Below are 21,587 nucleotides of genomic sequence, written 5' to 3' on the forward strand. Positions count from 1 at the left end.
GTTTGACTACTGATCGCCATGCGCCAATCGTCTCGCAGGGCTGCGGCCGCTCTTGCAGCGGCCACTACTGCAAGTGCTGCTTCGCTTGCGGATCTCTGTACCGTCACCAATGTCCAATCGGCGCTGCCCGCCAATGGAACGCTTCTCGGCATCGAGCTCCTCCCGTCCTCGGTCACCGCGAGCCCTGTCTACAATGCCACGACCGGCGGTGGAATGATGTCCACCACCACCAGCTCGGCGACCTACTCTTACTGCAACGTCACGGTCGCCTACACTCGCCCGGGTAAGGAGACTACCGACAACGTCGTCGTCTGGTACGGATTCCCCAGCCCCAGTGACTTCAAGAACCGTTTCTACGTCGGAGGCGGCGGTGGGTACACCCTCAGCACCAGCGCCACCGGTGGTCTGCCTTACGGCGCCGTGACCGGCACGACCGATGCCGGATACGATGGTTTCAGCACCAGCTACGATGAGGTCGTTCTGTACGGAAACGGCTCGATCAACTGGGATGCCACCTACATGTTTGCTTACCAGGCGCTCGGCGAGACGACGCTGATCGGAAAGGAGCTCACCAAGGGCTTCTATTCCACCAGCGACAAGGTCTACACCTACTTTGAGGGATGCTCCGACGGTGGTCGTGAGGCCATGAGTCAGGTCCAGCGCTGGGGTGAGGAGTACGACGGTGTCGTTGCTGGTGCGCCTGCTTTCCGCTACGCTCAGCAGCAAGTGGTGAGTACATCCAGACTATTTGGCCCTTGACGAATAAAAGTACTGATGAAGATGACTTCACAGAACCACGTTTTCTCGGCCACCGTTCTGCAAACCCTGGGCTACAACCCGCCTCCCTGCGAGCTGGAGAAGATCGTGAACCTGACCATCGCGGCCTGCGACCCGCTCGATGGCCGTACCGACGGTGTCATCTCCCGCACCGACCTGTGCAAGATGAACTTCAACCTCAACACGACCATCGGCGAACCGTACTACTGCGCGGCGGAGAACAGCACCTCGCTCGGCTTCGGTTTCAGCGGCAAGGTTAAGCGTCAGCAGACCTCGGGGTCCACGACGAGCTCCACGCCCGCGCAGAACGGCACCGTGTCCGCCGAGGCGGTCGAGGTCGCGCAGGCCATCTACGACGGTCTCATCGGCTCCGACGGCAAGCGCGGCTACCTGTCCTACCAGACCGGCTGCTCGCTTGATGACGCCTCGACCACGTACGACTCCAGCACGGGCGAGTGGGAGCTCAGCATCCCGTCCACGGGCGGTGAGTTCGTGACCAAGTACGTCCAGCTGCTGGATCTCGACAACCTGTCAACCCTCGACAACGTCACGTACGACACCCTGATCGACTGGATGAACACGGCCATGGTCCGCTACATGGACAGCCTGCAGACCACTCTGCCTGACCTGACGCCCTTCCAAAAGTCTGGCGGTAAGTCTTCAACCAGCGTGTCCTCCACTCTGCCCTATAACAATCCGCTAATACTCTTCCCCAACAGGCAAGCTCCTCCACTACCACGGCGAGTCGGACCCGTCCGTCCCCGCCGGGTCGTCGATTCACTACTTCGACAGCGTGCGCAAGACCATGTACCCCAACAAGGGCTACAACGAGTCGGTCTCGGCGCTCAACGACTGGTACAAGTTCTTCCTCGTGCCTGGCGCGGCGCACTGCGGCGCCAACAGCCTGCAGCCCGGGCCGTACCCGCAGAGCAACATGGACATCATGATCGACTGGGTGGAGAATGGGGTCGCGCCGCAGCGGCTCAACGCCACCGTCAGCTCGGGCGACAACGCGGGCGAGACGCAGATGCTGTGCAACTGGCCGCTGCGCCCCATGTGGAGCGGCAACAGCACCGACTTCGAGTGCGTGTACGACCAGGCGGGCATCGACAGCTGGACGTACACTTTCGATGCGTTCAAGGTTCCTGTCTACTAAACGAATCGGTATCGGCAACTCTGTTGTCGGGGCTTTTGAACTGTAAATATGGGTTGTGAAAGAGGGGGTTCTTTTCGGGGAGGTGGTGCAGGTCTTCGATGTTGTTTTTGATGGGATGTATGATAGATAAAGGCACGGAAAAATGCACATATTTTGGCTGGGGACTCTGCAACGTCACGTTTGACAGTAGGTCGAAAATCGTATTGTCTAGCCTTGCCAGGATGCAGGTACGCGACCACGTGGAAACCATCAGGGCTGATCTCGATGCGAAGGAGAAGATAACCGAGGTCGATCGGTAAGCGATTACCATCAGCCAACAACACCACTCCAAACGCTAACGGTGTCTGCCTTGACAGAGTATCCGGCAGCCTGGCCATCGCATATTGTAAGACGCTGCGATGCACTGACAAGCTTCGGGTGTCCCCGCATAGTGCATTTGGCTTGGGGGCAGTGAGTCAGCCGGGGCTAAAAATACTCACGGCACACCAACAGCTTCCCGCGACGATCTTTGCGCTGATTCGCTGTAGTGCAATCGACTGGAGCAGAATGAAACATGCAGTCGCGTGAAGGATCCGCTTCAGATTGGTGCCCGATGAACCTCCGGGGCACGCACGAACACTGGCTTTTTCCTGACGCTCCGCATTTCCGTTTTCCTCCTCGTCTGGGGGAATGATGAGGGATGATTGATCTACGCAAATCCGACTCCAATCAGCCAAGTCACGATGAAGTAGTTCGTGCACACCGCCCATGCACCCTTCGAGAGGGTAAGCGCTAAGAGCGAGCAGAAGCAACGCCGGCCACTCAGCACGGCCTAGCCCAGCCACAGGTCTGTGCGGTTCCTGCACTTCAGGCACTTAGCGTGGGGGCTGAGCTGGAACCCTCATATACAACAATCGCCACACCGCACCATGGCCCAAATCTCACCTCACGATCGTTCTTCCGCGTCGCAGTGGCGGCGGATGCAAGATGCAAAAACCGCGTATGTCGCTTGATGCCGTGTCCACTCGCTTGAGGCTAACGTGTCGTAGCAGCCGAGCATGAGTACATGCTAGCCGACGACAGCGACCGTTCGCTCAACAGCGTCCAGAAGCCGCCGTCAAAAGAATGGGTGCCAGCCTGGCTGCGGAAAATCCGCCTGTTGCCGCTGGCCGCCTACTGCATCATCTTCGCCGTCGCGTTGGAAGCGCTGGACCTTGAAATCCGAAAACACCATGGCTTGGCCGCCGACGCCAAACATTCCAGGAATATCAACGCCGCCAGATATGTCCCCACCGTCGGCATCGTCGTGCTCGGATTCGCATGCAAAGCCGTCGTCAGCGACGCCAAGCGAGTCACCCCCTGGGCGTCCATGTCGCGCAGATGGTCCAAGAGCTCGCATTCCGTCGCCCTCGATTACATCAACAGCATCGAAGTCTTCTCCATTTTCACATCGGCACGCAGGGGCCACTGGGCCGTGTTCATCGGCCTGATTGTGTGCTTCATCTGCGGCGCCCTGGTCGCCGTTGCCAACGCCTTGACCTACATCAACCTCTTTGCCTCGTCTTCCGAGCCTGCCACCTTCAACAAGGCAACCACCTTCAGCTTTGACGGAACCTTGGAGAACAACGCGAACGAATCTCTGACCATCGCATATACCTATGACGGCCAGAAGCCATACGCTGCCGTGTATGCCGAAATGCTGCCCAACGGCCGGTCTGCTGCCTGGTCCAAGGACAGCTATGTCTTTGAATCCTTCACCAATACCTCGGAGCTCCCCGAGAACGCCACCATCGAGGCGCCGACCAAAGCGCTATACGCGGGTTGGGGCTGTCATTCCATCGACTTGAAGGAGGAAAGTGATTATTTAATGACGTACTTCAAGGCGGAGACGAGCAAGCAAGCCGAGTTGAAGTGCGCCCAGGATGTGCAGGTATCCTGGTCGCACGGCTTCGAGGTGAACAAAAAGACTTTCGGGCTCACCAACGTCACTGCGTGCGGCGACGACAACGAATCGGACCTGCGCCTCATCTCCATTCTGGGCCAGCGCGTCAACACCACTGTGGCTCGGAAGCCAGGCAACGAGACAGACACGTTCAAAACAACAATGATCGGCGTCATGTGTTCGCCATCCTTCACCTTGCAAGACGCCACGGTCAGAGTCAACGCGTCTACCGGGGAGGTGGTGGATTATCAGCTGGGCGCGGCTGCTCCCACTGCGGTCGACATCCAGACATCAATGAACGCGCTCTACATCTACCTGAACAATCCTGTGGACGGTCGAACGCAGGAAGCTTTTGCGCACAACTACATCGGGTGGACGTACAACACGAAGCCCCAGGCCAACCTTACATATGTCGTTCTTGCCGCAAATTACTTTGCCGGATCATACTACATCGACCCCTTCTCGTCGCTCCTCATGAACGACCAGGCCGCGTTGCAAATCGGTTCCTACCTGGCGCATCCGGAGAAGCTCAAGTCGGCGGCAGAGCAGCAAGCAAACCGAATCATGGCTCAAGTGGTCAACTCGCTCGCGCGCACCAACCTCACCGGCAGTGTGGATGGCCAGCTCTGGACCGATGGTCCGAAAATGTTCCTCCGTCAGGCATCGTTGCGTGCTTTGCAGGGCCTCCTGCTCCTCGTCGCCATCGTGTGCATTCTGCAGGGTACGCTGCTGAGGCCGAGGACTATCCTGCGGGAGGATCCCGGCTCGATCGCAGCCAAAGCCGTGGTGCTGGCGTCGTCGGCCAGATCAGTGGAGAAGACGTTTGCGCGCGAAGCCGTGTCGTCCGACTCGTCGATGGAACACGTGCTGGCAACTAAGGCTTGGAGGCTGCAGGCCGGGGCCAATGGGTCGCTGGTGCTGGAGGCGTCGAGGCGGGACCAGCACGAGCCTCTCCACCCCGTGCCCTCGCACGCGCCTGGCACGAACAACCACGAAGGATTCCATCCGATGGCGCTGCAGGCGTGGGCCAAGATCGGCGTCATTGCAGCCACGGTGATTGTCATGGCGGCGCTGGCGGTGCTCATGGCGCTTTCGCACGCGCACCACGGCATCTGCAGGGAGACGCCTATCGTGTCGGACGCCTTCGCTTTCGTCCCCACCGTCGTGCTCCTGCTCTTGGGCTACGCTTGCTCCGGGCTCGACGGTGCTGTGCGCACCATGGCGCCGTACAAGAGCCTGTGGAAGGGGTCGTCGGGGAAGAAGCAGCCGCTGCTGTTCAACTTCCGCGACTACCCGAGTCTGATGGCGCCGTTCCGGGCGATGCGCAACGGGCTGGGGCTCGCGGTGGCTGCGTCGTCGGCGGTGGTGCTCATCATCCCGGCCATCAAGATCGTCACGGCCGGTCTCTACACCGTCACCATCGTGCAGACGACATACAACATGCAGCCGCTGGTCGACACGAGCCTGGTCGACCACCTGGAAGACACGTTCACGCTGGCGCTGGACCAGTCGTCGGAATCGTACAGCTACGTGAGCAGCGAGGGCTGGAACAACACGATGGACCTCGACGCCAACGTGCAGACGGCCTCGCAGTTCACCGAGTGGACCATGAACCCCGACTTCAACATCCCCGTGCGCGCCGGCATCCTCGACAACCTCGTTTTCAGCAACCTCACCGGCGTCGGCGACTTTGCCAATGCCGACGGCCTGGACGTGTCGGCGGGCGAGATCACCGTCAACGTGCCCGCCATCGCTGTCGCCGTGACGTGCACCGCGGTCGACCTGGTGCCGCAGGCCTACTACTCCAACTGCAGCAACGGCCAGCCCTACTTCGAGTTCACCGCCGTGTGCGGCTCGGCTGCCTGCAACGAGACGCTGAACATCACGGCGACCAGCGCCACCAGCGTCGGGCCCTACGGCTACTCGCAGGCCAACTGCCGCAACGCCACCAACCGCTTCCAGGGCTCCACCGGCATCGACTACGCGGGCAAGTACATCGTGTCACTCGCCGACTTCGGCCCCGTCGCCACCTACCTCACCAACTCGACCGCCTTCTCCAACGTCTCGCAGCTGCTCGAGCCTGGCATGCTCAACACCACCGACGGCCGCCTGCCGTCCTTCCACACCGTCTCGTGCCACAGCAACTTCACCCGCGTCACCGTCGACGCCACCTTCTCCCGCAAATCCACCACCTTGTCCACCTCCTCCTCTCCGAACTCCACCAACACAACCACGACCACCTCCTGGAACCCCATCTCCTACGACCCCGCCTCCCTCACCACCCTCTCCCCCATCGCCGACCCCCCCTACTGGCTCGCCCCGCTCGCAAAGACCAAAGCCGGCGACCACTACAACCAATACGACCAATCCTCCGACACCCCGGGCCTCCTCGACTCGCCGTCCCTGTGGCCCACCCGCGGCAGCAGCACCAGCTTCTTCGAGCTCCTCGCCGCCTTCGCCGACCACGAGCTGCACAACCTCTCCGCCCTCCTCGACGACGCCGCACTCGCCCCCGCCGCCGCAGCCGTGTATACCAGTTTCGCCACCAACATGCTCACCGAGCTCCGCCCCTGGGCGCTGAATGCGTCGAGTGTGGCGGGGGAGAAGCCGGGGGTGAGGGAGGGCGGCAGGGTGAAAGTGCCGCAGAGTAGGGTCAGCCAGGATTTGGCGTCGACGCTGGCGTTGGAGGTTTGTCTTGCGGTCGTGCTGGCGTGTTTTGTTTGGGTTGCGGTGAGGTTTCCGAATGAGGCCGTGTTGCCGAAGAGTCCCGGGAGTGTGGCGGCGGCGGCGAGTTTGTTGGCGGGGAGTGGGTTGGTGAGGGAGTTGAGGGGGAGGGGGGTCGTGGGTGTGCGGGATGTGGGGGGTGAGGGGTGGAGGGGCGGCGCGTTGGGGTGGTGGCCGGCTCCTGCTGGTAGGGAGAAGGTAGGGGAAGGAGATGAGGGGGATGTGTTGGAGGGGAGGGGGATGAGGTGGGGGATTGATGTTGGTGAGGGCGTTGTGAGGGGCAGTTGGAAGGGGGCGGAGGGGAGGCCGGGGGCGGATGGTGGTGGTGGTGGTGGTGGTGGTGGTGCTGTGTGAGTGGGGAGATAGGGGCTTGTAAAGATATGATGAGATGAATATACGTAGGTTTTGAGATTTATACCCTTTTTTAAGTAGACATATGGACAAGTATTGCTGGAATAAGAAGCTTCGTTTTTAATCCAAGCTACGTGGATATTGGATAGCTTCTTTCTCAAGTACGTGCGGGATACCGGCAGCTTTGGAGACGAATGGTAGGAAATTCGTAAAGAAGGTAAGGTAAGTTGAAGATTCGTCAAGGTCAATAAGCGTGCGTGCTGTCAGCAGAGGACAGAAGAGTTGAGTTCTGTGAGCTCCACCAAAGACGTTACACAATACTGGGCGGTGTATCGTGCTCGCCGATGGTAGACACTTGGATGAGCACAGTTCAATCTTGGTAGTAACAATGAGGATCACAAAGAATGTAGCAGTTTGATTGAAGCGCGTCAACTTGCAGGCACGTAACCAAATACACGAGCAAAAGAACGAGTCATGAGAAAACAAACATATGAGAGCGCAAAAGCTGGTCTCCAAATCTCTCGTGTCTTGCTAGCAGAGAAATTTCCCCGCCTTCATTCCGCCGTCCAGGTCCCACTGGGTGACTGAAGCACTGTTTGTGCGCCAAGCTCCCAGTACCATACTGCTTGCTCGACACCTGCGTGGATTATCTGAAATGGCTTGGCGCCTTTTTCAAGTAGGAGTGTAGCTATGCTGAAGTGCCCCTGCTTCCACGCAGCCTGGATAGGAGTACCGAATTTGCCTCCAAGTTGGTTGACGTTGGCGCCGGAGTCGAGTAAGATCTTGACAGCCTTGTGGTTCCCGCGGAATGCGTGGAGATAGAGGAGAGTGGAGTTACACCAGTAGAGTCTGTTGTTGATGACCTCTTGTACCTTTTGCGGTGGCTGATCTGTGAGCATTCTGCAAATTCGGTCTCCGTTGACATCGCGCATGCTCGAGAGCGCCAAAGGGGATACTGAACCTTTCGAAAGTCTGAAAGGGTCAGCACCTCTTCTCAGAAGGATATCAATGCAGCAGGGCTCGCTTGCGACGTGTAAAGGCGTCCATCCCTCCTCGTCTCCAGTATCGATATCGAGATCTTGTCCCGAAAAGTATTCCAAGATGTTGCGGTGCCCGAATGCGGCAGCCAAATGTAGCACGGTGCCACCCCGCATGTCTCTCATTTTGATATTGCTTCCACTGCGGTGAAGAGTTTTTGCGCACTCAAGTTGCCCGTACTCTAATGCAGTTGAAAGGAATGGGGTTCTTCCAGCATTGTCCAGCAGGTCGAGCGATACACCATGACCAATCAAGGCGTCGACAGCATTGACCCATCCATACCTGCTGGCGATGTGTAGTGCGGTTTCCCTGTCAGAGTTCACCCGTCGGTCCAAGTTCCTAACCTGAGGAATGAGAGTGAGCAGAGTGGCCTCACTCTCTGCTGTTTCTGCCTGACAGATGATGTCCAATCGACTGGCCGCGATCTCCTCCGACGTCCCAACTTCATACTGAGGAAAGCCTTGCTTTGCTTGGAGCTGCTCCCTAATCAAGTCCGCCAGCTCTAGGTTTCCAGCTCGAAGTGCATTGAGTTCCGCGAGAGCTGATACGGAGCAGCCATGCTGAAGCAACACCTTGACAATGGCGATGTCTCCTCTTTGAGATGCAATCTCAATGAGGGACTCCGGTGCTTTCTCACTTGCACTGGCGAGTGTACCTTGCATTGAAAGCAGATACTGACAGATATCGACTGAACCGCTCTGGCAGGCCAAATGAAGGGGTTTCAATCCATCATTGTCGGCTTCAAACTGAGACGCACCCGCAGTGACCAATAGCTTGCAAGCATCAAGGTTTGCGTTCTGGCATGCCATATGCAACGGCGTTGTACCGCAGGTCGTTTTCGGGTCCAAGCTTAGGTGTCTGGCGTTTGCTAATAGCCACTCCAGAGGAGCCGTGGTGTGATGGTTGGCGGCAGCAAGGTGCAATGCCTTGGCGTCCTCGATCCATCGCGGTGGATCGAGTTCGTCCTCACAAAAACTGATAGAAGCTTCAAAATCAACCCCATCGACAGTCTCCAGGAACTCCAAAAGAGAGGGGTAATCATGGTTCATTGCGACATGTTGCAACTGCCAGCCACTGGTTCCTTCTACAAAGGGATTGGCGCCTTTATGGATGAGCATCCTGACGGTGTCCGTGTTTCCGTGGAGAGCTGCAACTAGCAATGGCGGGTCTTTAACGGCCGAGCCATCCGGTTTTGGATCCAGTAAAGGTTCGTCAATCACTTCGTAGCGATCGACCAGGGCAGCAACCACCGGATCGGCGCCCAATCGACAAGCCCAGTACAGACAAGAGCGGCCCATGTCGTCACAGACATCGATCGTTTTCCCAGCTACCTCTATCATCTGGGAAGCAACATCAATGTCGGTAATGAGCTTCAAGAGGTGAACAAGCGGCATGCAACCATCTTCGTCCAAAACCGTTGACTGAGCGAATGCTGCCATATGATCGGGGAGTAATTGTTCCATTCCAGGTTTCTTGCAGATATGATGTATCAGCGGGACCCCATCCCCGCAAGGTTCGTCGAGTTCATGACTCTTTATGTGAGGCATGGTAAGTCGTAGAAAACCCACGTTCTCACTTTCAGTCCTGGCGGCAACCATCAAAGGTGTATCTTTTTGTTTGTCCTTGATCGACAAATCAACTTGTTGATGGAGGAAACCTGACACAACTTGCTCGAATGGGAATTCTGATCTGCTTTCGGCAATATAATGCATCGCGGTCATCCCTTTGCTGTCTTGATAGCTGGAGAAGCTTGCTTCCTTGTCAGGCTCGACAAGGATGCGGAATACGTCTGATACAACGCTTTGGAACTGATCCTTCGACTCCTCCTCTGTGATTTCAATCTTGCTTGAAGAGCGGGCAAAAGCCAGAAGTGGAGTGCGAAGATTGTCTCCTCTGACCGAGAGATGGTCACGGAACTCGAAAGGTGGGTCGGCTAACAGCTTGACTTGACACAAGTAGTGTTCTAAATCCGGGCCTGGTTCGTCCAACTTCTCGCAAAGCTTCTCCAGACATAGATGTAGTGGTGTTCTCAGGTGCGAGTCGGTAGATATGAGGGCGTGTTTTCTGCTTTTCCCATAGCGGCCATCGCCCAACACATCCCGCAAAATCTCATCCAAATCTTCTGACGGCTCTCCAGAGTCGACAAGCAAATGGAGGAAGTTCTTCTGAGACTCGTTTGTCGTGCTCAAATCATCTTCCAGTACAAGAAGGCTTCTTAACATCCCAATCTCTGCTTTCCGACCCCAGGGCGGTTTCAAGGAGTCCAATAGCACATGTATTGGGCGTTGACCATCTGCAGTGGGCGATTTGAAGTCGACAGGATGATTTTGAAGGCCTCGAAGGTAATAAAATAGATCTTCGTCCCCTGATTTGATGACCAAGTGTGCTACAGTCTGTCCAATGGCCGTTTTCTGCTGGAAGTCTATGTTGGGATGGACTTCCAAGAAATATTCCAACACTTTCTTTTTACCGGCTTGAATGGCAGCCAGCCATGGAGTGAATCCTTTATGGTCCTTTTTTTCCAATGCTTCTCTTGGATCCCAACAGCATTGCAGAAGACCGCGTATTATCTTGAGGTCACCTCCCCATGCAAGATCGTGTAAAGCTGTCCTCCCATCCGATTCTCGCTGGAAATACGGGTCGCCTCCATTGTTGATGAGAAAGTTGACCACCTCCGCTTGATCGTTCTTTGCAGATTCTGAAAGGCACAAAGATAGGAGTTCGTTTCTTTCCCCTTCGGAAATTGTTGAAGGAGAAGGTAGTAACCTTGAGACTGTTTCGAGGCGACCCTGGGAAGCTGCGGTTGGGAGTACCCGCCGATAGTTTCTTTTGAGACGCGCAAAGACTGCTCCAGAAGGGATCATTTCGTCGTCATCTGGACTGCTCTCGAGATGGTAATTAATGAGCATCTTGTCAAAAAGGCGCACTGTTTCTGCATCCAGCAATGCAGAGTCTGTGTGCTCAATGAGACTTTCTATGACAGTGCGGTCTGGGTCGTCCATGGCTGCTTTTAAAGCGTTCGTTGTGACAGGGAAGCCTGCATCTAGTAGTAAAGCCACCAAATTTCTATCTCGACACAGAACTGTCTCCTTCAATGGATCGTCAGTCGATATGTCGCGAGATATGTTTTCTGAGAGGAGACCTTTTACGGTTTCGAGTCTTTTGTCACAATGAGGCGACATTTCGCTCCAAGTCCAGCCCGAAATGGCACAAACCAAGGGGGTCCGAAGATCTATGTGCGATTTATTGACATCGGCTCCTTCTTTGATGAGATTGTCTACCACTTCTGGAAGGCAGAGAGCGCACGCAACGTGTAAAGGCGTAACTTCAGATATCAAGCCTATTGGGTACCCAATATATTGTTGAAACAGCCAGATGTAGGCCCAGAGGCAGAATTGATCCGATTTCTCCGGCTTGAAAAGCTCGAGTTCCAACTCTAGGATCTGGGGGTTGCTGGAATCCTGTGCGTGGTCAAACCAGAACCGAGAAGCGTAGTCGTAGAAAGGGCGTTCTGCCGTAAAACGGCGGCATGCCGTAGAGTCTTGCAAGTCGAAAGTTGAAAAGTCATCCAAAAGAAGATATGTCAAGCACACAGTAGCGAGATAGTCTTGATCATTCTCCTTGTTGATTCGAAACCTCACTAGATCCTGGTCGCCGGTGTCGATCTGGCAGAGGTACTCCTTGACAGAGAAATGACTGAAAGAAACTATGTCGTTGATAGTACGAATGAGACTGCTGCACGACTTGAGTATGGCCTCAATTTCCAGAGTGTTGTCGTACTCTTTCTCTCCTGGCTCTACGCTGATTGCTTTGGTAATAGTAGCCAAGTTCATAGGGCTCTTTGACAGTGCGATCCAACGGAGAGCTCTTTCGATGAATTTGAGAGTGCACTCTCGCTCTGAGCTGATGGCACGCTGGAGGATTCTCTGATACGTTTGCGGAAGGTCCGGTGGAAGATCGTGTAGCGCTTTCCTGCGCAGACGATTCGAGGGGAGGCTTTCAAGGTGGTCTAGTTGGCATCTATGCATTATCAGCTGGGATAGCTCACTGAACGTAGTGTCAAAATTGACTTACTTGACCCATTGAAACCTATCACAAACTCGTCAGCTGAGGAAAACTATCAATCTTTACAGCGGGGCTACTCACATTCCCTCGGACCTATCGACTAGGCTTTCCAGGATATCTTTTCTCAGCGTTGGATCTTTGGATATCATTCGTTTTAATCGTGAATCCAAATTTGCAGCAACGTAGAGTCTGACATCAGCCCTGTCCGCAGCTATTGAGAGACTCTCAAAATCACTCAGAGCCTCTTTGATGTCCAGCTCCTCTCTGCTTGCGAACAGTACCTTTATACTACCGCGCAGGCTTAGAGTGGCTAGATTTCGGACAATGTTACCACGATCTTCTAAGCACTCATCCAGGCCATCGACGACAATGGTGGTGGTATCGAAGCTTGTAGAAAGGTCCTGAACAAGTTCAATCCAGTCCGAATCCTTGGCGTTTATCGAGGAGTGATGCGGGTCTTGATGACTGTGGTGGAAATCTTCCAAAATGGCCAGGGCAGCAGGGCTCTGAATTGCCAGTTGCCGGGATATCGATCCAAGTATCTGCCGAATCGTCTGTGTGCTTCGATTTCCGTACTCGCAGAAGAAGAAAGCGGTTGCCATCTTCTCGCTCTGCTCAAGTGAGTCGATGATAGCTGCACTAAGAACAGACTTGCCTGCACCGGGGATGCCGTAAAGCCATAGCCGCGAGTTTGAAGTTTTCTGGAACGCTTCGAACGTGGGGCCCTTGATGAACCACAGGCCTGTCCCGTCTTGGCGAAGTCCGAGATGTTTCTGCAGTGAATCTTCAGGGCGGAGGCTTGAGACTTCTCTGAGTGACTTCTTTCGCTCATCGCTCAAGCGCCGCGCGTCTTCGGCAATCTTGGCGGCCCACATTCGACCTTGAGAATTCTTGATCTCCTCCAGATCCGAGAGTGCTTCGTCCTGCCTCCGAAGAATTTCGACTATTCCGGACAAGGAGTTCTGCGTCATCGCAAGTTGAAGGGTTGATTTGTGGCTCTCGAGTTCATCGAGAAGTTTCTCGATTTCGTGTTTCTTAAATAACCAAGTCGCCCGATGTTTCGTGACGTCCCAAGTAGAAGGTTTCGCAACTGCAGCAGGGTTCGACGATGAAGCACCGACCATTGGAGTTACTCCATTATCGCCTTCGGAACCACATCTCGCGAGAAGCTTCTGAATGTTATTCAAAGTTGTGCTGCATCCGCATATGGCCTTTCCTGGGGTTGCGACGTCGGCGCTCGGAAGCTGATCCAAAACGAGACGGAGGCTTTTGAGGATCCCGTACAAAGTTGCAACACTAAGGCTGAGCTTTTGCATCTCAGCTTTCGCGCCACGAACGGATTCGATAACCGAGGAAATTCCCTGGACGATTTCCTTGGCCAGCAAGGCCAAACCGCCGATGCTCGCAGCTATCGACAGTGGGTCGCTCATCTTGGAGCTCAGAAACCGAGAACCAGTCGGAACATCAGTCGAGCAACTTTCTGGATATGTGCGTCTATCGCAGTGTTCGGTCGTGCTCTGAGGCAGCAAGTCGAGGGTGGAGGGGGGTAAGCAGAGTGGCGATGTGTTGCAACGAAAGCTCAGGCTGCGCGCAATGGAAACAGTGCAGCGTTGTGCATGTTTCAGTGCAACACAATGACTCGGCACGTGCAAGAGAGGAGATAAGGCGCTGTCGGAGTATGCCAACGAGGCCAGCCAAGAGATTTATCATCAAATTTTAGCGCCGCCTGAATCTTGTCGTTGCTTCAGGACGCCACAAGGCTGGATCTCATATCGGTTGCCTCGTCCAGGCAGACCGCAAGGCTGTAACAGAAAATGACAATCGCTAAGTAGCGTTGGATGGCGTTTTCATATGGTTTCTTGTTTTGTTGACGCATGAGAGGTCGCACTTGAAGGAAAATGGCTGGCCGATAATTTCTCCGCCAGCGAGAGAAGACTATTTCATGAAAGTTCCCTTGAGTCTGCCTTGCAACCTGCTGCCTAGCCTGTGCTGGGATCCGGAAACCGGACGCAAGAGTAAGCACACAGGTCAGCCTGCAGGAAAGTGGGGTGCATGAGTGGCAGGCCCGAGGCGCGGCGGAGCCAATCAAAACCTAAACCTCCACCGAGGCGCAGCGCGCAAAGCCCCGATATATGCTGCTGCCACCAGTGCTGGCAATTAATACAGGGGATTTGATACGGCCATGCATCTACGCCTCCCGAGATAAGCAAGGCTGAGGAGGCCAGAAGCCGCGACGTGGCCATCCAGCAGTTGCCGCTGCGGAGAGCGCCTTACTCGGCTGATTCAATACTCTGGATGGACGCATAACGGCTTTTTCCCTGGCGAAAAGGTCAATCCATCGTGTAGCATCGACGAGGCATATTTCGTCCTCTGGGTTATTTTTTGGCGAGATGGAGCGAAGCGGGGTTACTACTGATCGACAACGACGCAGTTCAGTTCTGCAAGGCAACCGAAGATGGGTAAGTCACGCTCAAATAAGACTTTTAATATTTTCTGGTTCTGCAAGCTCTCCATTTTGTCCGCTCAAACCAATCAGGACCTTCTCTAAGCAAATGCCTGGGTAGAAAAAGGTAATCGAAGTAGGATGCCCTTTTCCGTTTGGTGATATCCCAAAGCGCAATCCTATCCGCACCTACTCCGCAAGGCCAAATCAGAACAATGGCCGGTAAAATAGCGGCATCATTGCCATAGCAAATCGGATGTCCTCGCGTCCTTTTTCATGGCATTTCAGCTAAATGTAGTCTTGAGATATAAGCCAACATGACAGACTCACCAATCTTTTGATAACCAGCGTGCTCAGCACCAACCCCAGCAGTCAGATAGATTTTGTCGAACATCACCTCCACAGCTCCACGGAGGGCCTCGTGGATAAGGCTGCGGAATCAGGGTGGCCAACAAACAAAGACAAACAAAGATAGGGTTCGATCTTTGATTGATTGGTAGGCGGGGGGTCGGAATCTTTGGTTGATTGCGAATTCTTTGCAAACAAGCAAAGATCTTTGCCTGTTTGCTTGGCATATATCACGGGCCACTATCGTGAGATTCTTATATGGTGTTTTGTCCCGATTGGGTAATACCCCACCTGCCCCACCCCCCGCACTAGCAGCACGAGCATAGGCACTCGAAACGCTTGCTGGATACCAGATACACGGCATGCTAAGCAGTATGCTGAGCAGTATATATACCGATGGCCGGCCATGGCCGGCCACGCCCACCCCCCCCCCCCCCCCCCCCCCCCCAAGCAATCAAACAAGCATTTCGCAAACAACCACGCCTCACGATCTTTGGTTGATTGGTTTAGCTGGAACCACGATCTTTGTTTGGTTGATTGGTTAAAACAATCAAAGCTTTGCAAACATGCTTGTTTGTTGGCCACCCTGTGCGGAATCAATCCTTGTTTGTCTGGAAGTGTGACTTGGCGTCTTCGGTGCCTTTGGCGGCTTCGGAGTCGGTGCCGGCCAAGAGACCGTCTCCCAGGAGGAACCGTCATCATCCTCCTCGCTATCCATTCCATCTTCCGGATTGCCTGCTGGAATTGGCGTGACTGAGAACCGGTGAAGTGTTTCTGAGGCTACCAGGGTCTTGGTATTGCGCACCTTCAGCGTCGACTCCATCGTTGGTGCCATCGTGGATGTTGTCGGTAGCATTGTCCGTAGTTTTCACCGTGCTGTTGTTCATGTCGTTGCTCTCGTTCTTGCCTGGCTCACCTGTGATATCGTATTAGAGTTGCAAAGCCCCTAAAGCTTACTTCAAAAACCACTGTCCAAGCGAAGCATCCAAACCCGTACTTCCGGTATCCACAAGCACCGCACTACACTCCACATGCCCCATCCTCAACTCATCTACGTCCATCCCAGCACCGCCGCCATCCCTCACCGCCAACAACACAGTCGGAAAAACGCAATCGGGCGATACGATCATCTCGCTCGCAGCCAGCATGACGGCCCTCCCCGTCGGAATCAGATCCACCCACCTCTGCGTGCAGAGCGTCCTTTCCGTCTCCCATAACACAACATGCACATCCCTCTCCCTCCCCTCCGCATCCCTCACCCGCAGCAACATCACCAACTTCTCCTCGCCCTCCTCCTCGGCCCCCTGCACACACCACTTCCGCCACTTCCCAAACGCCCTCACCTCGACCTCGGACCACCACCCCCTCAAGCCCCCACACCTGCCCCCATCGTCTCTACACACGACAAACTCATCCCGCAGATTGACCCTCCCCTGCAACTGCACCAGATACCGCGGCGCCCAGCTCCACGGCCCGGGCAAGCCCCTGGGCCCATGCATCGCCGCGACCAACGCCGCCTCGCGCGGCCTCCTCTCATAGATATGCCTCAGCCCGTCCTCATACTCCCACGCGGCATCCCACTTTAGACCGAGCAGGGCGAAGAAGCCGCGGGCGTAGTCCTTCTCGTTCCCGGTGCTGCGGTTCGAGCACGACAGCGCGACGTCGGCGAGGTTGATGCCGAGCTCGCCGCCAGTGTCTTGCGGCTCGTGGACGGATCGCAGCCGGCCAAAGGTCTTGTGCATCTCGCCCCAGCGGGCGGGGTCGCGCGCGGCGCGGGCGGCGAGGGCGGGCAGGATGTCGGCGGCGAAGTCGACGTACCCGCCGGCGGTGGCGACGACGGCGCGGCGCGCCAGCTTGATCTCCTGGTACGTCCACACGCGCGTCAGCCAGGCGCCGCAGACGAGCAGGGCGGCGACGGCGGCGGGGTCGGCGCCGCGGTAGGCGAGCGGCAGCGCGTCGAGCACGACGACGGCGGCGGCGGAGCGGTAGACGGCGTCGAGCGTGTTGATGACGGCCGTCTTGAGGCGAGTAAGATCGAACCCACCACCACCATCATCAGCACCACCAGCACCCGACTTCTTAGGAATCGCCAGCAGGTCCAGCCACACCCACTCGCACCCGCACCGCAGCGCGGGCTCCATGACGCGGTCGAAATGCGCCCTCTGCATGCCGCGGCCGTCCTGCTCCAGCTTCTCGCCGCCGAACTCGAACCCCATCGTCTCGCCCCACACGTGCGACACGGCCGCGTACCCTCCCTCCATGACGCGGAACCTCCCCTCGCGGTCCACGCACAGCGCGCGCCGCTCCCTCGCCGCCCGTTCCACCAGCGCGAGCGGCGCCGAAACAAACGTCGCCATCTTCCACGCCTCCCCCCTTATCCTCCTCACCTCCCTGCCCGCGCCGTCGATCTGCTCGCGCGCCGTCTCACCCCCCGGGATCCCGGCCTCCCTGATGACACCATCCCACTGCTCGCGGTACCTCTCCGGCAGCGCCGCATGCAGCGCCGACGCAGCGAACACCGCGACGTCGGCGACGCCCACGGCCGCCATGGTCGCCGCGAATTCGCCCCAGCGCCGCTTTCCCGGCGGCGGGTAGCGCGTCCGCGGGCCGAGCGGGTAGAGCGGGCGCTCCGCGAGCGGCGGGAAGTCGGGGGCGGCGAAGAGGGAGGACACTTGGGCGGTTGGCCAGTGCCGGAACTCGTTGAGCGAGGCTTGTAGCGCGCGCGCAGGCCCGATGCGGTTGGTTTGGAGGATTTGCCGGATCGCGGCGCGGTGGGCTTGGGTGCTCCATTGGGTGGGGGTGAAGACGTTTTCCTGTTGGGTGGTGGTGGTGGTGGTGGTGGTATCGACCTGTGTGGCTGGAGGAGGAGGAGGAGGAGGAGGAGGAGTCGCTTTTGTCGGAATACGGACCATGGTGTGGGTGGTGGTGTGGGGTCTGGAACCGGAGCAGTCATGGGGACGACGTTGTGGGGTGTGGCGTACCTTTTCGTACCTTTTATACATGGCCCCCGCGACTTGCCTGCTTCGGGCGGATCCTGGTGCGAGGTTGCCTGATTTGGAAACAATATTTCGGATTCGGGATGGTCGTCAGGTGGCTGTGACAGGGGATAGCGAAGAGATGCGCCAATCACGACTCGAGGTCGGGCTGAGGCTGAACGCAAGGCTTTCTCTTGGCTACACTGATTCGTTGAATCTGTTGCAGCCAGGCAGCAGGTGTCTTGTCTGCCTTGCGCATGGGTTTTGGCCAAGATTCTGTTTCTGGTCTGGTATTACGAGCTTCTTGTGGCTACTAAAGCGTGAATTCAGAGTCTGTGAGTCCATCTATGCTTCATTAATGACAATGACCAAGATACCTGTCGGAGAAAACACTCAGCATGCCTATCTCAAGAAAATATACATACGTTCGGTTCACTTTGATGTATTAGTGTCAACTGATCCCGAAAGGTAGAAGCACATATCACAATATACCGGCAGCATGCATCACACGTACATAAACAAGACCTTCTACGCCATCCGCATTCCAACTCCTTGAATAGAATCACATCTGTTTTGGCTTGAAGTAAGCAGCACCCCTCCGGCAACAATTTTTTTGGTTCGGCATCTTTCCAGAGTACCGTTTCCTTCCCAAGCTGGAAGCAAAACAAGCAGCAAAACCGAGAGAGCGAATAGCGATTATCCAGCAACACAGCCCACTGTCGGAGTTGGCCCGCACAAGGTCCTTCTCCTCGACTCCCCGGGGACACCGCTTCGACGGTTCTTAAGCGGCAACCGGATCGCCCGACGCCGGGCGACCATCCATGACCTCGGGGAAGAAGAGCGGCTCGCGGAACTCGGGGATCGGTTCGTCGGGCCGGAGCACCGAGACCGTTGCGCTGACACTGATCTTCAAGCCGCCGGGGATCTGACCCGGGTCCGCCTTGGTTTGGTTGACCTATCGCAGTCACACGGACGTACATACGTCAGCGATCGACCTCTTCCTCTCTACACTTACGGGGGGAAGAAACAAGCCAACAGGAGCCCGCGCGGCATGGTAAACCAAAGGGAAGGGATGGAACAAAAGGAAAGGAAGCACCACTCACATCCGCAACCCGCCACACCAACGCCCGGCGCAGGAACGGCACCACGTCGTCGGGCGCCAGCCCGCCCAGCTGGCCGTCCTCGACGTAGTCCAGCAGGATGGGCGTGATGGCCGTGGTGCCGGTGACGCGCAGCCCTTCGTCCGACTGCAGCGCGCAGTTGTCGCATGCGTCGCGCGGCGCGGCGAAGACGTGCGTCATGCCGGCCAGCGTGGGCTCGGCCTGCCACGAGACGGGCCCGTCGCCGGCCTCGCTCGTGTCGGCGGCGGCCGTGGGGCCGATGAAGAAGAAGATGGTGAAGGCGCCGTCGAGGGCGTCTCTATTGGCGGGGGGCACGAACAATCAATCAGTGTTTGGGGGTGCGTGGTGGAGGAAAGGGGGGAGGGAGATGGGGACGAAACGTACTTGTTCACTTCGGAATCAATGTACCACTGCAGCACCAGCCTGCTGCCCTGCGGCTCGCCCGCGAGGATCTCGTCTCCGCGCGGGAACGACTGCACGTTCGCATGCAGAGCGCTCTCCGTCCCCTCCGGGCCAGCAGCAGCACTCGCAGCGGGCGTCGGCCTCACGCCCGCGCCACCGCCGGTGATGGCATTCACGGCCTGGTCCTTGACCTCGAGCACCTTCTGCTGCACCAGGTTCAGGGCCTGCATGGGCTTCTGGACCGCCGCGGCCGCCGTCGCCGCGGCCGTGTAGCGGAAGACCTGGGCGCCGCGCACGTCGACGGGCGCCATCTCCTGGGGCGGCGCGGGGTTCTGCGCGCCGCCCTGGCGCGACTGCCGCTGCAGGCTCCAGCGGTAGCCGGCGTCGAAGCGCGCGAGCACCTGCTTGCGGTCCGTCGCGCCCGCGATGTCGGCGTACGTGTAGCCGAAGCTGGTGACGTCGCGCGAGTCGGCGCTGTTCCAGAATTGTTGGCTGTTGTCCTTGCGGAACGGGTACAGGTTGCTGGACGCGTTGGGGGTGCCGGTCGTTGGCGTGAAGTCGTCGTGGAGGGCCTGCCAGACGGCGAAGATGCGGTCGATGTTGCTGCGGGGGGTGTTAGTGGTTGGGTTCTCGACAACAACGAGACAGACCGTGACTTACCAGTGATGGAACCAAAACACCGGGTCAAAGGCCGCGATGGGGACACGAGACATGTGCCCCGCGCCGCCAATCAGCACATGATAGGCGCCGTGAAAGCTCTCCAACGAGCCATTCGGCGCATTCGCCCCCTTGCCCGTGCTGCTCGGCACCGCCGTCGCAAAGTTGCCATAGTCCGCATACGGCGCCAACTCGATCAGATCCAGCAGCGTCTGCACCTCGGGCTCGCGATCCTTGTTCAGCGCGGCGTCCAGCTCGGCGAAGTCGTCGGCCTCGCCCGTCCTGCCCGCCTTGGGGTGGCGCGCGGTGCGGCGCTGCGACAGGTAGTAGCCGCCGCCCTCGGCCTGCACCTGCTGCTCCAGCACCTGCCACTCCTCGGGCGCGACGCTGTGCGACTGCGGGAAGTCGAAGTTCTTCAGCGGGTTGTCCATGGCCACGAGCCGCGTCTCCGTCTGCTCGTCGCCCGGCCGGTACACCATCAGCTTGTCCTCCTTCAGCACCGACGGCAGCCGGAAGTCGTACGCGAACGACGTCTTGCGCCCCGCGAAGACGCCCGGGAACACGGTCGTCTTGGCCTCGCGCGCGTGCAGGTAGTCCCAGTACGGCAGCCGGAAGCGCCGGGCCGCGTCGCGGTATTTGGGGTCTTTGAACTCGCCGGCGATGCGCGACATGGTGTTGTAGATTGTTTGCTTTTTGGGGGTGAAAGGGGTTTTTGTCAGCAAGGCTTCTGGATTCATGCTGGTCGGGGGTTCAGATGGGAGGCTTTACCTCGTACATGGCCAGGTATGGCCGGTGCCAGGTTGGGAAGAGGATGGACCCGTGCGTGCAGTAACCGCCTTGGTCGCGCTTCTCGCCTTTGACCCCGTCCCAATCCCGCTTGGGGAGGCCGTGGATGCCTGAGATGCGTTAATGCTTTCCCCTCCTCCTCTTGGCTGGTTCTTTGCGGAATGCAACTGACCGGAAACTTGGAAGTAGCCCATCTTATCCTGGTGGGCTCCTTCGTCCTTCTGAAGGCTTTCGAGAGCAAGCAAGAAGAGATTGAACATGTCAGGCTCGTTCAACACGAGATCATCGATCTCACGACGAGGCTGGATGCCTGAGACGCCGTGGAGGCCAATGACGACGCCATCGGTTTGAGCCTGGGCAAGTGAACCCATTCTGAGTTGGGGCTAAGGGCGAATGTGTGTTTGATGTTTGATGGAGATCAATTGAGTCGGGAGGCAGATGCCGTCTGCAATGAAGCTAGATGGCAGCTCTTTTGTAGGCGTCTGCATGTACCCCGCTCAGCTCCTTTGGAAGCAGGACAAGGCATCTCAGCTGGGCCTAAGTCTTAGGTCCCGCCGCGTGTACCCGCATGCACAGCGCCGGTAAGCCGCTTTGAGTTTCGGACGCATTAGGCGAAGAGTCTATACTGCGTGGGAGAGCGGTAAGTATCATGAAACACCTGTTACGTCGCACGATGGAGCTCAGTCATCGCAGGTTGGCGTTGGGTGGCTGGCTGACTGTGTTACGGCCCGGCTGGCCATGCGAGGATCGAGCCGCCTTCCCCGCAAGCGGCCGCAGTAGAGGGCTTGGGAGCGCGGGGAACAAGCAAAAACAAACATGTGAT

At 57.2% G+C, this 21,587-nt stretch overlaps 6 protein-coding genes across 6 annotated transcripts; 2 read left to right on the forward strand and 4 right to left on the reverse strand.

The window, feature by feature from the left end:
• Nucleotides 1-18: 18 nt before the first annotated feature.
• On the forward strand, nucleotides 19-1,933 carry SLS55_001283 (uncharacterized protein; the record flags this gene model as incomplete). Its single annotated transcript, XM_066772779.1, has 3 exons — nucleotides 19-729; nucleotides 793-1,429; nucleotides 1,497-1,933. 3 exons carry the CDS (start codon nucleotides 19-21, stop codon nucleotides 1,931-1,933), a joined length of 1,785 nt encoding a protein of 594 aa, XP_066638058.1.
• Nucleotides 1,934-2,154: 221 nt separating this feature from the next.
• On the forward strand, nucleotides 2,155-7,037 carry SLS55_001284 (uncharacterized protein; the record flags this gene model as incomplete). The annotated part of the gene is made up of 4 exons (XM_066772780.1): nucleotides 2,155-2,228; nucleotides 2,493-2,518; nucleotides 2,962-6,542; nucleotides 7,011-7,037. The coding sequence occupies 4 exons, from the start codon at nucleotides 2,155-2,157 to the stop codon at nucleotides 7,035-7,037; spliced, it is 3,708 nt and encodes a 1,235-aa protein (XP_066638059.1).
• Nucleotides 7,038-7,483: 446 nt separating this feature from the next.
• Nucleotides 7,484-10,969, reverse strand: SLS55_001285 (uncharacterized protein; the record flags this gene model as incomplete). The annotated part of the gene is made up of 1 exon (XM_066772781.1): nucleotides 7,484-10,969. The coding sequence occupies one exon, from the start codon at nucleotides 10,967-10,969 to the stop codon at nucleotides 7,484-7,486; it is 3,486 nt and encodes a 1,161-aa protein (XP_066638060.1).
• An 8-nt stretch (nucleotides 10,970-10,977) lies between these two features.
• SLS55_001286 (uncharacterized protein) lies at nucleotides 10,978-13,462 on the reverse strand (the record flags this gene model as incomplete). Its single annotated transcript, XM_066772782.1, has 4 exons — nucleotides 10,978-11,004; nucleotides 11,561-11,987; nucleotides 12,042-12,056; nucleotides 12,114-13,462. The coding sequence occupies 4 exons, from the start codon at nucleotides 13,460-13,462 to the stop codon at nucleotides 10,978-10,980; spliced, it is 1,818 nt and encodes a 605-aa protein (XP_066638061.1).
• Nucleotides 13,463-15,776: 2,314 nt separating this feature from the next.
• Nucleotides 15,777-17,735, reverse strand: SLS55_001287 (uncharacterized protein; the record flags this gene model as incomplete). The annotated part of the gene is made up of 2 exons (XM_066772783.1): nucleotides 15,777-17,680; nucleotides 17,729-17,735. 2 exons carry the CDS (start codon nucleotides 17,733-17,735, stop codon nucleotides 15,777-15,779), a joined length of 1,911 nt encoding a protein of 636 aa, XP_066638062.1.
• An 844-nt stretch (nucleotides 17,736-18,579) lies between these two features.
• Nucleotides 18,580-21,135, reverse strand: SLS55_001288 (uncharacterized protein; the record flags this gene model as incomplete). Its single annotated transcript, XM_066772784.1, has 6 exons — nucleotides 18,580-18,753; nucleotides 18,902-19,217; nucleotides 19,304-19,924; nucleotides 19,982-20,667; nucleotides 20,747-20,874; nucleotides 20,937-21,135. 6 exons carry the CDS (start codon nucleotides 21,133-21,135, stop codon nucleotides 18,580-18,582), a joined length of 2,124 nt encoding a protein of 707 aa, XP_066638063.1.
• Between the last annotated feature and the right edge of the window lie 452 nt (nucleotides 21,136-21,587).

The sequence above is a fragment of the Diplodia seriata genome, assembly GCF_021436955.1.
Source record: "Diplodia seriata strain FDS-637 chromosome Unknown scaffold_1, whole genome shotgun sequence".
In the NCBI taxonomy this organism is placed as follows: Eukaryota; Fungi; Ascomycota; class Dothideomycetes; order Botryosphaeriales; family Botryosphaeriaceae; genus Diplodia; species Diplodia seriata.